Source organism: Ailuropoda melanoleuca, chromosome 1 (genome assembly GCF_002007445.2).
Source record: "Ailuropoda melanoleuca isolate Jingjing chromosome 1, ASM200744v2, whole genome shotgun sequence".
NCBI classification, from domain to species: domain Eukaryota; kingdom Metazoa; phylum Chordata; class Mammalia; order Carnivora; family Ursidae; genus Ailuropoda; species Ailuropoda melanoleuca.
This window is the reverse complement of record NC_048218.1, coordinates 159,850,263-159,866,230: the sequence shown is the minus strand read 5'-3', so window position 1 is coordinate 159,866,230 and position 15,968 is coordinate 159,850,263. Positions and strand designations below refer to the sequence as shown.

General features: G+C 42.8%; 1 protein-coding gene across 1 annotated transcript in view; it reads right to left on the bottom strand.

Annotated features, from left to right (window-relative positions):
• Positions 1-15,968, bottom strand: part of DNAH11 (dynein axonemal heavy chain 11) — a 323,435-nt gene that overhangs the window by 227,917 nt on the left and 79,550 nt on the right. Inside the window, exons 27-34 of the mRNA XM_034643547.1 lie at positions 14,694-14,852; positions 12,634-12,717; positions 10,989-11,147; positions 9,389-9,511; positions 8,163-8,285; positions 6,674-6,898; positions 5,571-5,662; positions 3,966-4,092 (exon numbers count right to left, since the gene is read on the bottom strand). Coding sequence (XP_034499438.1) covers positions 3,966-4,092; positions 5,571-5,662; positions 6,674-6,898; positions 8,163-8,285; positions 9,389-9,511; positions 10,989-11,147; positions 12,634-12,717; positions 14,694-14,852 — 1,092 coding nt within the window. The remainder of the gene's footprint in view (positions 1-3,965; positions 4,093-5,570; positions 5,663-6,673; positions 6,899-8,162; positions 8,286-9,388; positions 9,512-10,988; positions 11,148-12,633; positions 12,718-14,693; positions 14,853-15,968) is intronic.

Genomic DNA, 15,968 nt, shown 5'->3' with positions numbered 1-15,968 from the left:
AGCTACCCTATGACCCAGCATTTGCACTACTGGGCATTTACCCCAAAGATACAGATGTAGTGACCCGAAGGGGCACCTGCACCCCAATGTTCACAGAAGCAATGTCCACAATAGCCAAACTATGGCAAGAGCCCAGATGTCCATCAACAGATGAATGGATAAAGAAGATGTGGTATACATATGCAATGGAATACTACTCAGCCAACAAAAAAATGAAACCTTGCCATTTGCAACAACGTGGATGGAACTAGAGGGTATTATGCTAAGTGAAATAAGTCAATCAGAGAAGACAATTATATGGTCTCACTGATATGTGGAATTTGAGAAACAAGGCAGAAGATCAGAGGGGAAGAGAGAAAAAAATGAAACAAGATGAAATCAGGGAGGGAGACAAACCATAAGAGACTCTTAATCATAGGAAACAAACAGGGTTGCTGGAGGGAGGCGAGTAGGGGATGGGATAACTAGGTGATGGACATTAAGGAGGGCACGTGATGTAATGAGCACTGGGTGTTATATAAGGCTGATGAATCATGGAACTCTATACCTCTGAAGCCATTAGTACATTATATGTCAATTAATTAAATTTAAATTTTAAAAATGCTGAATTATGGGGAAAACTTACAGAGTAAAAAAAAAAAATCTAATCCTTTCAAAAGCTGGAGGGTCAGGACATCTGTAAACCAGGTTTACACTGTAGCCACATGGCTGGACCCTTTTTTAAAAAAAAAAGATTTATTTATTTGGTGGGGGTGGGGGCGGGGGCAGGAGGGCGGAGGTGGCGGGCAGAGGGAGATGGAGAGAGAGTCCCAAGCAGACTCTGTGCTGAGCGTGGAGCTGGATGCAGGGCTTTGATCTAAGTCAAAACCACGAGCTGGACGCTTAACGAACTTGCCACCCAGGCGCCATCGCAGGCCCCCTTCTCTGGTGAACAGCAGCACCCGGCTCCTTCAGTTAGCACGGGGTAGACAACACTGCCGGTGGCATTCATCAGCTCAGCTTGAGCAATTTTAGAGACGTCCGTGCTGTGATCTTCATATTCAGCTTCATTTCGATTTAAATCTTTTAAATGTCTTCTACTATCCAGTCATTCACTAAGGGCCAGTAGCGGTACTAGGACTGAGCAACGCACCCGAACCGGAGATGTCGAACTTCTGACTAAGACTAGGAAGGAAGGGTGAGAGGGCTCCCACGGAGAGTCCCACGGATGTTAGAGAACATTCTAATATTGCAGTGATGCCGAAAATATAAGAAGAATGATCTAAAAGGTACACCTTTGAAGTGTGTATATATAAAAACAAAAACTCATCCTATGACTTAAAAAGGATAATGGAAAAAAAAATAACGTTGGCATCAGGGATGCATGTACCAGAGAGCCAACATGTCGCCTGCCTAAAGGGTGAAGCATTGCTTGATTCTTGAAAGCAGGTAAAGAGAACAGGTTAAAAGCAGGGTAGTGACTGTCCTCCCAGCACCAGCCTAGGGCTTCCAGTAAGGACCAAGAGGCAGCGGGTTTGCGCACGCTCTGAGGACGGCAAACAGGGATCGGGACAGCTTAGTCCCTCCAGGGCCTGTAAAGACCAGCTCAACCCCTTAGCATCTGCTACTGCCAGCCACCCTCTCTCTAGCCAGCACCGCAAGGAGGAGGGGGCTGGAGGTGGCCATCTCACACCTGCCAGTTATCAGCCCACAGGGGGATGCCATGGCTTTTCCTCGCTCCTTATGGGGCAGGTGAAGGACGGTTTTGCCCAACCCCCACCCTTATGTCATCAAGTGAGAGAGGTGCTGGAGAATCACTCATAAAAGCTGCAGGTGCCTGCAGGAAGTCCATCTGCGATGTGGCCCTTGCTGGCCATCTGCCGAGGTGGAAAAGGGAAAGTAGACGGAACGCAATGGCTGATTTCACTGTCCAGGGCAAGAACGGGACGCACCGAGACAGAGCTGACTCTGCAGTATGGATCCCCTAGGAACAGCCCCTCTGCCCTCTGAAGCCTGGCACCCATTTTCCACGAGAGACCCAACATGTGGATGCTTGCTGTTGAAGACTGAGAACAGTCACTCACTGCTGGTGAAAGAATCAAGAACAAGTACTAAGAAACGCCAGTGACTGACAGATGGCAGCCCCACCTCCTCTCCAGATAAATGGGAAGGGGATTTGTAGTAACATCATCAGTGTCTCTCTGCTGACTCCACATTTATTATGTGAAAGCCTGGCCTCAACACAGACCTAAGACTGGATGCGTAACTAGACCTTGCTGAGCTGCTTTCGGTTTATTTTATTTTTTTAAAATAGGGATGTAAGATACCTTCCCAGAGTGTTATTAAGGGGTCTGCTACTCAGCTCAAGGAGATTCAGCAGGACACATTTGTGACTAATAATCATAGAAAATAAAATTTCATGTCTGTATTCTCTGTAATTAATACTGTTCAATAAACCAGTCATACAAATATTAAGTTTAAAGAACGTAATTAAAAGAAAAACAATGTTATCCTAGTTACAGATTTATGCATCTCCTGTAATTTACATACTGAAAATTCAGAATTGTAAGTATTTTGGATTTTAAAGTCTTTGGGAACATGTACCTGTAACGGAATATGATACCTTCTGCCCCACAATCACATGTGAGGGTCTAGCTGCTGGTCATGAGAATATTCCCAGGAAGCTAATGAAACTTAAGCGTGGTTATGACTGCTCTCTTTGAGACTAATTAAAAAAAAACAAAAAACAAAAAACCCAAACATCCAATTGTGTGATACGTAAATGAGAAATGGATATACTGGGTTGTTATTCAGTATAATCAGAGGGATTTTATTTACAAAGCCATCTGGAAATTAGCATGGATGTAGGAAACCATAACTGAGGGCTGACCCTGGAAATGGAGCCGAAATTTGACTAACAAGTCTGTCATTAGTAACATGACTGCACTTGTACTATCAATGGCAAGAGGAGCCATCCCACCAAATTTAGGCCCAAAGAGAAATGATGACAGTGAGAGAAATAATCAAGATAAATACTGTGTCCAAAGAACAGAACTCAGCAAACTATAGTGTGAAGATATATATATATTCCAAGACAATGCATAAAAACATCTAGAGAAAGACATAGAAGAGGCTTTGTCAGCTGTCACCCCTAAAATACCTCAGTGGATGTTAGCAACTGAAAAGATGCAAGTCAAAGGCAACATCCTCTCGTGTTTGCGAGAAGGAGTGCTTTGGCACTGGAACCAAGTCTGTTCTGTGATCTGAGCCCTCAGATGATGAAAGATAATAGCTGCTTTTATCTGCTTTAAATACTGCCATGGGCGGTCTGTTGTTCCTGCGCAGGCAGGGTTCCATGAGAGGGTTATGTCGACGAGGAGCATGATATGACGCCATCCACCTCAGGCACCACTGAAGACCAGCCCAACTTCATCACTAGGAAGGTGGCTCGGGGGTCAGGGAGCAGTAAGGAGACCCAGTCATGGTCTTGTTCCAAGTGAGCCATTCTGCCCTAGCAAAGCCGCTAACCAGTCAACAGATGCTCCAGTCCCTGTCCCAGAATTCTGGGGGATTTGGAGCCAACGTTTGTTCCACTAACTTCTTGCAGGTCACTAAGCCTTGCACCTTTGATAATACCCTTTACCTTTACTGAGGACCCAGTTCCTTTTTTTTCTTTTTTTTTTTTTTAAGTACGCTCCACACCCAGCATGGAGCCCGGTACTAACAGTACTCACGACCCTGAGATCAAGACCTGGACTGATATCAAGAGTCAGACGTTTCACCAACTGAGCCATCCAGGTGCCCCGTGGACTTGGTTCCTTTAGCACCAGCCCTGACATCCTTCTGTTGCTGCATTACAAATTTTTATTGCCAACTTTCTAGTTCCTGACGCATGTGACAAGGTAGGTGGCATCTGACAATGACAGAGAAACTGTGGCCTTCCTTAGCTAATGTAGAATATAAGACTTCCAAAAACTATACATTACCTGCTTAGGTTGAGCTCCCTTTGAGAGAATGTCGAGTAAGTCTGCAGAAGAGATGAAATAGAACCGCGGGAAAGCCATGCGCTTGGTCTCCAGGTACTCAGCGAGAGCTTTTTCACAAAGAGAAAGCCTATGGGAATGAAAACTCTCTTTAAGCCTATCTTGCCCATTCAGTTACTGAAATATCAACAAAACGAAACCCAGCTCCTCTCATCTGTCCACTCACCACAATAAGCTCACTGTCTAACATGGAGCCTGACTCGTCTTTGACACCATCATCTTCCTTGTGACTCATCTACAAGTCACGCCAGGTAGGGGACAGGTACACACACACCATGGGCTGAGGTTAAATAGAGATTAGACTTAGGGTGATGTCACGCCTCATTGAGAGAGAGAGACAGCGAGCAACATGGGAGGTGGGGCAGAGGGAGGAGGAGAGAATCTCAAGCGGACTCTCAACAGAGCACACAGCCTCATGTGGGGCTGGATCTCACAACCCTGAGACCATGGCCTGAAGTGAAATCAAGAGCCGGATGCTTAACCGACTGAGCCCCCCAGGGGCCTCACTTCCTCACATTTCTTAATGATATTCTTACTCAGCAAGGGCAACTAGGTTCGGCATCACTCATCCTGAGCACAAAATGCATTAGTTAAGATGTATTTGGTTCAAGGTCCTCCTTTACCCACTGAATGCCTACAAAACACACATGGTTTCAGCTCTCTCTGGTATTCAGAGGAGTCCCAGGAGTCCGAATCACTTCTGCTTTATCGTTCTTAGCAGAGGGACCCAGGGGCAGAACCGCCAAACCCCCAAGATCACTAAGAAATAATTAACTTCTGGGGCTCCTGGCTGGCTCATTCAGAAAAGCATGTGAATCTTGGTCTTGAGGTCCTGAGTTGAAGCCCCACACTGGGTATAGCCATTACTTAAACAAACTTCTAAAAAAAGAAGAAATAAGTAACTTCTGTGGAAATCCACCCTTTTAAAATTATGGCTAACTTTATCTCTAGAAAATTCACAGATTATGAAATAATTTTGCTTATGTAATATTCTTTTTTATTTAGAGCCTTTTTCTACCTTGCAATAAAAAGTGATCGGAATTCTGCACAAGCCTCTTTCAGTAGCCGACTGACCATTTTTAAGCAAAAGCCAGAATATCCTTACCACCACTACCCGTGTAGAATTCTATGTGAAATTACAAATGGCCCCTAAGGATTTCCTAACAGGCTTTCTAAGGGTAATTTCTCGTATAAACTCTATACAAAATAAATGATTTGAAATTACTAAATGCAATCCAAGTTCTTAGAGTAGATGCTTAATAAATACTTGCAGGATACTGCAATAAAAGAAGTGATCAATCATGTCAATACTCTTGATAATACTCCAGTTTCACTACTATGATAGTCTTTTTGGCAAAGAAAAATGTATTTGATTTACATTATATACATACTATTACGTCCAAGGCAACTAGACAACTTTCTAAGCAAAACTGTAAAGTAATTTAGTACGTGTCTATCTACAATAACACGATATTAGATACTGTAAGATACTTGAAAGCAATCTCATAAAATTATAACAAATTGATCACTTTGTAGTTTTATTCTTACCTGTACTGTAAATCTTTAAGTTTTTCGTAGAGATTAGGTCTGCATGTTGCTTCTAGAACGTTCTTTATTTTAGCTGTCTTCAACATTAACTCCTGTACGAAAGTATAAGATGGAGCCATTGATATTAGAAATTACTTTTCTCAATTTTTCATCCGTTTGGGGAATTTAAAAATGAGGAGCTCTAAGAAAGTAAGGTTAAAGAAACTTCTCACACCATATCTATTCACTTTTGTTTTTAAACCTTTAAATGAAGATCAAAAACAAAGTATAATCACAGTTTTTATCAAAATAAATTCGATGGGCATTAGCACCATTCTGGGTCCAAACAAACAAAAAGAATAAAGAGAGCAAGAGAACCCAGAATCTCAAAGAGGACATTCATATATGAAAATGAGATGAACATTCAACAGTTTATTCTTTCTTCCTTAAAAGTTAAAATAGCATTCCTCTGGGTGTTCTTCTTTAGAAAAGAAAAAAAAATAGTTACTCCTCATTTCTACATGAAAAAGTATAGCCATTATTCTTTGCTGAATCATTCTTCATTATCATATGTTCATCTCCGTGTGCTTTCTTCTGCTCTTATAAACAAACAAGTAACTAATAGTACTGTTACTGGCCACCCCTCTGCAGTATCTACTTCACGAAGATTAACGTTATCACACCTTATTGCAGGGTTAAGGGAAGTATCAGGCTTGCTGCTGCTTTTTGTATGGCCAGAAGCTAAAAATGGTTCTTACATTTTTAACTGCTGGAAAAAAGTCAAAAGCAGCTTAATATTCTGTCTCACATGAAAATTCTAAGAAACTCAAATTTCAGTGTCAATAAAGTTTTATTGGCGCATAGCCACACCCATCTGTTTACCTAGTGTCTGTTTACTTCACACTACAACGGCAGCTTTGAGTAGCTGTGCCAGAAACGATACACGACCACAAAGCCAAGAATACTCACTATCTAACCCTTCACAAGAGCGAGCTTCCTGCTCCACTGCCTAAAATGCAACAGTGTATTTTTACAAATACCATACCCCAAATCATGGTTCTTTACAAGATTTTCATATTGTTTGGAAAACTCTGCTAGGATAGAAAACAGTATCTTCTATGAACCTTAAATTCAGCATCTACTCCATCGAATCTTCTAGCATCTTTCACAAGCTGGATTCGAATGTCTTCTGAACAAACAAAGATGCTTTCCAGGTGAGACCAAGTTCGCTGGACTTCCATCCAAGTGAAGATGACCAAGTCTGCTATGTTTAATTTATTTTGCCAGCTTAACACTTGCTCAATAAAATATTCCACATACTTGCTCTGAAGCAGACTCTGCAACTGAACCTAAAAGAAAGACAAAGAATTTTAAATAACAGGTCAGTTGGTAGACTGCAAGTACCATGAGGGAGGGACTATACCTCTTCTGTTTATTCCTGGATTCCTAGGATCTAGCAAGCAATACCTGGAACAGGCACTCAGTATTGGCTGAATAAACGAACTAACAGCATTAAATACTCATATCGATGTGTTTTCCGAAAGAAGAAAGATAAATACACGCAACTGCATTTCCTGTGTCTTCTACAAGAAGACCATGTATGTCTTTGTAGGCAGAAAAAAATACTGTGCTCCAGGGTGCAGCTTTAGGAATTAAATTTTATTCCTTCATCTTCTCTCATTCTCTCCTTGGGGTCACTGCCTATTAATCATTGCAAGGTTATAAATGTTTTTTCCCCAATACTGCAAAAATAAAACCAATTTCTCTGCAGCTTCCTAAGCCCTCAGCTTCCATTTCCCTCCCCTCTCGGTTGACTACCAAGCATGGACGCCGAGCGGTCTGGTGAGTACTTCTCTCCATTCTCTGATGTTGAAATCTCAGGCACTGAGTAGAAAGGACTCTTCTCATTCTCTTTCACCTCTAACTGTTTGGTATATTTGACTCTTATCCCCCAGCATCAATTTTATTAAGCTATTATTGAAATGTTACATGAAATTTAAAGTGTACCATGTGATACTATGATACATACATATATTGTAAAATGGTAACCACAAAAAGGTTCCTTAACACATCCATTCCTCATGGAATAAATTCTTTTTTGGGGTGTGGTAATAATATCTGTTCTCCTAACAACTTTCAAGTTGACAATACAGTATTGTTAATTATAGTCACCATGACATACTTTAGATCCCCAGAATTTACTCATCTTATACCTGGAAATGTGTGCCCTTTGACCAACAACCACATTTCCACAATCCCCAGCCCCTGACAACCACTGCTATCCCCACTGCCCCCAACACCCTTCTCTGATTGCCATTCCTTACTGACTTACCAGCCCAACTCACAAGGCTCTCCCTGAGTCTTTCACCCTCCCCAACACAAAGCCTCCCTGTCACTTCTTAGACCCCTTGGAGCCCTACTATCTGTCTCCCTGCTCAAGTCCAAGTTCCTTGAGAGTAAGTGTTCATACCTTTTGATCCCAAATGGTACCATGCCCAGAGTCTGGGACAAGTAGATACCCAATGGATGAATAAATACTGACTACTGGAACTTGGAAAAAGTCTAAAATTGCCATTTAAAAGAAAGAAATATGTAATCAAAACCACATCTTACTTGGTTGTGCTCTAGAGTCTCAAAAAGTTGTTCATCGGATTTTAGTAATGGAATGCCTGTCCGATAGTGAACTTCATACGAGAACTCCATGGTTGCCCAGGTCTGACTGATTTCAGTAATAGCCTAGACATAAACAGTATTAAGTTATGTGCACAGAAGCTTAATTTGTGATGAACATTTAAGGCTATCATCTGAAATTTAAAAAAAAAAACAAAACTTTTATAGTTCTCAAAAAAAAAAATGCTATCCAATACTATTGGCCTCATTTTTTTCCTGCAACTAATTCAAAGTGATGAGGTTCAGAGAATGAATTTCATCTCACAAAACCAAGCATCACCCTATTATCAAATTTCTCTTGAATCTGAGTTTTACATCCTTCACTGAAACAGAATGGCAGAGCAAAAAGGGACGTCAAAGTTATCTAAAGGTTTAATAGAGATTATGTACACATCGGCCAGCAGGAGCCAGGCAGTGCTCGGAGTGCCTGAACGTGAGTGAACCGGGTGAGTCAGTTACCACACTGTACCTCAGTTTCCTCATCGGTAAGACAGGGCTAAGAGCATTACCAACCTCAGAATTAAGTGAAATAATATAAAGCACGTAGAGAAGTGCTTGCAACAAAATAAATGACACGTTAAGTGTTCTGTGCTATCACCACCACCACCATCATTACCATCATCACCCCCAGCACCACCATCATCACCACCACCACCATCACCACCGCCACCACCATCATCACCGCCACCACCATCACCACTGCCACCACCATCAGCACCACCTCCAGCACCATCATCACCACCATCACCACCATTATCACCAGCACCACCTCCAGCACCATCATCACCACCACCACCATCACCACCGCCACCACCATCAGCACCACCTCCAGCACCATCACCACCACCACCATCACCACCACCATCACCACCGCCACCACCATCAGCACCACCTCCAGCACCATCATCACCACCATCACCCCCGGCACCACCACCATCATCATCACCACCATCACCCCCGGCGCCACCACCACCAACTGGGCCCACCCTCCTGTTTTACACATGGATTGTGGCTTAGAAGGATTCAGATCCTGCCCACATCACACACGCTAGCAGCGGAGAAGAAAATGGGACTCAGTTGTCCAACACCCACAGCACAGGGACTTCTAGTCTTAGGGACTACTGCACAGAACTAGCTCAGTGTAACAGAGAACAGCCCGAAGACACCACCTTTTCAGTCCCCAGTTCCTTCACTGCTTGGTCCACAATGCTTCGGACATCATCTTCCACTTGGTGTAACCGCAGAGCTAACAAATCTGCCAAAGCTGTGGCTTCACTGATAGAAAATCTGACCTAATTAGGACAAGAAAAGGGCAGAATCTGCATTACACATATATTAGTGGTTCTTGGGCCTAATGGCCAGAAGAATGAATCACAGCTAAATATATTCAAGTCGGCTGCTGAGCACACCTCTAGTTCTGGAAGGCGGGGACCGTAAAAGTCTCAGAGTTACTGAGGCCTCACCCACCAGAAGCTGGGACCAAGGCTCAGGCCACAGTCACACTCCACTGCTTCCCTTTGTTTCATATCCTTCCCTTGTCAGCTCATTTCTTATCTCTTTGCCCACAAAACCCATTTTTATAGAGAATCACCATATTCATTTATTTTAATTTGGTTGAAATCCCAGGAATCAGGGAGTAGCTCATTTGTCTTTTCTTCCTAAAGTACTCTATTCACTGGACATAATTCCCAGTTGCTTCCGTGATTTAACTCAGTTTTCTCACTAATTTAATCTTAGTTCCTTGGCAAAAAATATTCTTACTCGTAGTGTCATTATTCATATTTACCATGTGACAAAATAATTCACATTTATTTCCTCATCATCTTGTTGACTGCCGACCCCCCCCCCACCCCCAGTATTTGCTAAGAAGCTCTCTACTCTCCTAAGTGCTCTAACTCAACCACACCCCTCATCCATGAAGAGCCGACCTGCCCCGTGGTTACAGGAAAGCCCCTTCCTTTACTGCAGCTGCTAAAACCCAGTCCTTGCTTCTTGGAAGCTGCTGCCCTCTCCGGCTCTCCCCAGCCTGTGACTAAGGTACTTTGTGCCATGCTGTGCTCCATACAAGGCCTTCACATCATCTCTCTTGATCCTTACGAGATTCCTCTGACGTATGAGAGCACACAGCATCCACTCATTTTATTAATAAAAAACAAAACTCAAGATAGGTTAAGTGTCTTGTTTGAGGTTACACAGTCAGTAAAAGACAAAAGGAGGGCGTCTTAGTTCAGGCTGCTGTTAAGACAATGCCGTCAACGGGGTAGTTTAAATAATGAACATTTATTCCCTTGCTCACTGTTCTAGAGGCTGGAAGTCCGACACCAGGATGCCAACATAGACGGGTTCCTGGTGAAGGCCCTCTTGGTTTACGGATGTCTGTCTTCTTGCTGCACCCTCACATGGCAGAAGGTAGAAATTTCTGGTCTTTCCATCCAGTTCTAATGGCACTAATAAGAACTCTACCCTCCTGACCTAGCTACCTCCCGAAAGCCTCACCTCTGAATGCCATCACATTGGAGATTTAGGCTTGAAAAATATGAATTGGGGCAGGGGGTGGGGTGGGGTGGGGGGAACATTCAGTCCACAGCAGGGGCTGAAGGAGGACCTTGGCGTGATCGGTGTGTTGGTTCTATCTTGAGGAGTTTGACCTCCCCCACTTGACCGGAAGTCTTTTCACAAATTTCACTTCATCCCAGATGAATAATGTAAACCAAGGAGTAACAGTCACAGTCACAAAAATATTCAATGATCAAGACCCAGGAAACTGACCCCAGTGGCCTTCATCAGCTGCTGCCAATGCCGGTCTCTGAGAGCAGGGCTCTGTAACTCCCTGACAGCTCGCAGGGAGGCAGCCATGTCCTTCACTGTGCTTTCCAGGCCTGCATAAGCATCCCACACACGGACTTCCTTGTCCAGTGACCAGATTTCCTAAAGTAAAAAAAAAACAAACAAAAAATAGATCCCCAGATATATTAGTACATTTCATAATTTGTGTTCTATGAAAGAATAAATCTACCTTTCCCTGGATTATGAAAAAGTGGAAGCATTTAAGCCCCTTGGTTAAGGTCTAAAGCCAGAGAAACAGAAAAAGATCCACTCATTTGTCTATCACAAGACCTCTGTGTATAAGCCACTTGGATACACTGGTTTCTTATTCACAGGCTCTAACTGGGTGTCCCATGAGGAAACCCAGGGGACACTAACTGTAGGAAGGCTAACAGAGTTTCCAGGACCTTTACAAGGAAGAGTGTGTCCTCTGGGAACATAAATAAGCAGAAAATGGACATTGTTACCTGAATTACTAATATCTTCCTCCAGAGACCTGACTTATTTAAGTGGTAGCCTTGAAATATTCATACCATTGAGTGTTTGTTCCTTGGTGCCTAAATATTTCATGATTTTAAGATGTGTCAAATAGGGCCCTTTGACTTGGTGGTCTTCTTGGTCCATGAAACATCAAAAAATGTAAATGAGAAAACCCATAATAAAACACAGGGAAAAGGACACTGCTACTTGTTTAAAACAAAACAAAACTTCAGCTGAGAGTGGGGGTTAAGGTTTCCCTCTGAAGTGAGATAATCAAACTATACAAGAGATAGATAGGGACTGGGCACAATAATGAGAAATAGTGACCCCCTGACATCCAAAAGAATCATCCAAAAGAAGAATTTTAGTTAGGGTCTTTAGGATAAGGACAATACGAGGAAAAAATGGCAAAGCTTGGTAGGAGCTGAGCACAGCACTGAGTTGAGGCAAATGTGTTCTGAGAAAAAAGCCAACGACCCTGCCGCTATTTAGCTGCCTCCCACTTCCGTGCATTTTGGCTTTATCCAAAGAGGTTCCACCATCTTTAGAGGGCAGATGGCTATGGGGACTAGATATTGAAGCACTATATTCAAATATATCAGCTCTGTTCTGAGTATCTTGAGCCTCCTTGGGACATCAGGATAGTCAATAAGAACAACAAGGATCACAGTATTCCATATACATTCCCAAGTGGCATACTTCAATTAGTTGCCCCAAATCCCAGAATGAAAAGGTATCTTTTAATACAAAATAATGTTTGCCAAGACAAGAATTCAAAAGCTTTCAGAAGCCTAACCTCTCAGCCCTGGTACTTTTAATCTTAACATCCTCCATTCTAGATGGCCAAGGGAGGTTCAGGATTACAGTGGCTACTCATCAATCCATTTGCCCTAATATGCTTTCATCCACTCATTCACAAAAGGGCAGGCTTGATTAGAAATGCAACTGGCTCAGGGTTTGGAAAAAAAAAAAAAGTACTGTCTCCTATCATCCTGTTTGAAGTAAATAAGGACACACAGCCCAACATACCAGATACCCGGTTAGGCAAGATGGAAGGAGGTGGGGCTGAGAAAGAGAAATGGTTGCAATCGACAGTTATGGAACTTGCCTTGGCAAACCTTCTGAGTTCTACATCCATCTGTTCCACATTAATCTGTCTCCACTGGGTTTTAGTCCAATTATCAATGCTTCTCTGAAAACGCACAAGCAGATAAAAGTGTCAACAACATTTGGTGAAAGCAAGTCTCCACAGCAAAATATATAAACTGATGATACACAGTGATTCCATCATCCAGTGAAAAGTCAATTATTTAAATATTAACTGCACTTGTCAAAACTTCCCTATCAGCAAAACAAAAAAGTTGTCAGGACATGTCAAACTTAAGGTGAAAACATTATGATATATTAATTTCTAGTAGCAGTGACAAATTCCACTTACATACTATCATTATCATTTAATCCTGAGTACTCTGAATTGATAAGTGTATTACCATTAAATACCAAGTTTTAAAATCCTACATGTAACATAAATTGAGCTTTCGTAAGACAGTCTTCATCCATTATCGACAAAATGCTCGTTCACTTCTTGACCACATTCTATGTCCCTTAACACATTTCTATATGGCTTTCAGCTAACTTCAAAGCAAATTATGGATAATATGTGTTGCAATATACCTAGTTCCCCAGAACTTATTTTTACCCTTAAGTTTGTGACTTAATTAACAACATGCAAATTCACTTCAGTCAGGTCATGTAGGTAGGAGTGTATACATGAATTTGCATGCACAGGTCACCATACACATGTAGCATATACATGCACGGACATGTAGGTAGGAGTGTATACATGAATTTGCATGCACAGGTCACCATACACATGTAGCATATACATGCACGGACATGTAGGTAGGAGTGTATACATGAATTTGCATGCACAGGTCACCATACACATGTAGCATATACATGCACGGACATGTAGGTAGGAGTGTATACATGAATTTGCATGCACAGGTCACCATACACATGTAGCATATACATGCACGGACATGTAGGTAGGAGTGTATACATGAATTTGCATGCACAGGTCACCATACACATGTAGCATATACATGCACGGACATGTAGGTAGGAGTGTATACATGAATTTGCATGCACAGGTCACCATACACATGTAGCATATACATGCACGGACATGTAGGTAGGAGTGTATACATGAATTTGCATGCACAGGTCACCATACACATGTAGCATATACATGCACGGACATGAAGGTAGGAGCGTATACATGAATTTGCATGCACAGGTCACCATACATGTGTAGCATATACATGCACAGACATGTAGGTAGGAGCGTATACATGAATTTGCATGCACAGGTCACCATACACGTGTAGCATATACATGCACGGACATGTAGGTAGGAGTGTATACATGAATTTGCATGCACAGGTCACCATACACATGTAGCATATACATGCACGGACATGTAGGTAGGAGTGTATACATGAATTTGCATGCACAGGTCACCATACACATGTAGCATATACATGCACGGACATGTAGGTAGGAGTGTATACATGAATTTGCATGCACATCACCATACACATGTAGCATATACATGCACGGACATGTAGGTAGGAGTGTATACATGAATTTGCATGCACAGGTCACCATACACATGTAGCATATATTTATGTATTATTTTCATTTATATCTTACATAATCCCTGAAAAGAATCTGAAGCAGTCAATTCAATACACAGTTTCATTCAGATCCAAAAAGAAAACAACTGATAATTTGGAGAAAAATCTTCTCAGAGAGATAGACAAACTTTAATTGGGGGGGGAGAATATAACACCCACAGATTTCAAGACGTTATAAAAGCCCCACAGAGGGGCGCCTGGGTGGCACAGCAGCTAAGCATCTGCCTTCGGCTCAGCATGTGATCCTGGGGTCCTGGGACTGAGCCCCACATCAGGCTCCTCTGCTATGAGCCTGCTTCTTCCTCTCCCACTCCCCCTGCTTGTGTTCCCTCTCTCACTGGCTGTCTCTATCTCTGTCGAATAAATAAATAAAATCTTTAAAAAAAAAAAAAGCCCCACAGAATGATACAGACACTAAAAATTGCCTATTTATACAAAAGAATTAGAAAAAAAAAAGGCAGCGTTTTACCGTAATGTAAGTAACGACATCCCAGAGGCCCTTGAGCAATTTTATTTCTTTGCGACACTGCTTCATTGGCTTGTAGTCGGGAAGAGCCACTTCAAAAAGGTGGGTAGACTCTTGCATCTGTAACATCTCCTCTTCCAATGCCTCAAGCTCTTGATTTGCCTAAGGAGAAAACACGCACACACATGCACACCAACGCCCCGAACACGCAGTGAACTGCCAGGGAGAGAGAAGCCGCGGGGCTCTGCGCACCCCTGGTGAGGGCAACACGTGCAACCTCGATTTTAAAATGAAAATTAAAAGAAGTCGGCAGCGTCATTATTGGTAAACTGGACGGTTCTGAGGAGCAGACTCACAGCTACTCGACAAGTGAGAGAAGTCACCAACACAGTTGTGTCACCCATACTGCCCCCCCCCAAGCTTCAGCAAAATCCTCGCTGGCATCAGATTTCTAGGAAAACCACCTTCTTGGCTTTCACTGCACCGCTGGGGACGCGGCTGGGGGGCCAACGGTGGGGCTCTAGAGCGTCCGATGAAGGGGCAACCACTTCTTTAAAAACAAACCGTTTCAGATTTAAGAAAAACATCCTCGAGATCATCAATAGTACAAAAGGTACTGAAGAGGATTCACGAAATAAAACCCTGGAGCTAAAGCCAGCACAGGGGGAGAAAGTTCACTGTACGATGAGCGTCCCCAGGCTGGTCCACCATCCCATCCCTACCCACGTGGGAGGGTCCGTGTTGGGCCACGTGTAAGCCCAGTCGTTTTCTTCTTTCTTGATAGGCCAACTCTGAATTTTAGTTTTTACGAACACAGGAGCGTCTCCACATGGTAGGAGCTCGAGGAGGGCAGTGCGAGGCGTGCAGCAGCAGCTGGTCTTCTCCCCACTTCTTCCGGGGGCTGTTCTAACTCCCCACTCTGCGCGCACACCGCTCCTTCAGTTATCAAGCTGACACACTACACTAGGTTACCGGCTTTGCGGGGGGGGGGGGATCGACTTCGTTTTCCCACTTTATATTTTCTCCCATCCTCCTCTCAATACCTATTATAGTACTTCAGTTCTTCTGATTTTAATTTAAATACTCATACTTAACCCTCTTGCACTTCATCAGTCTTCAGCTCTCCTGATTTCCTACTATGTCAAGAAGAATATCAGCACTGTCATCGTCTTCCATTACACAGGTAACTGGTTTCATTTTTACAAGCTATACCTTTATAAATGAGAACTGCAGTTCTATGAATTAGCTTTACCCAGTTTTTATTATGAAAAATCCCAC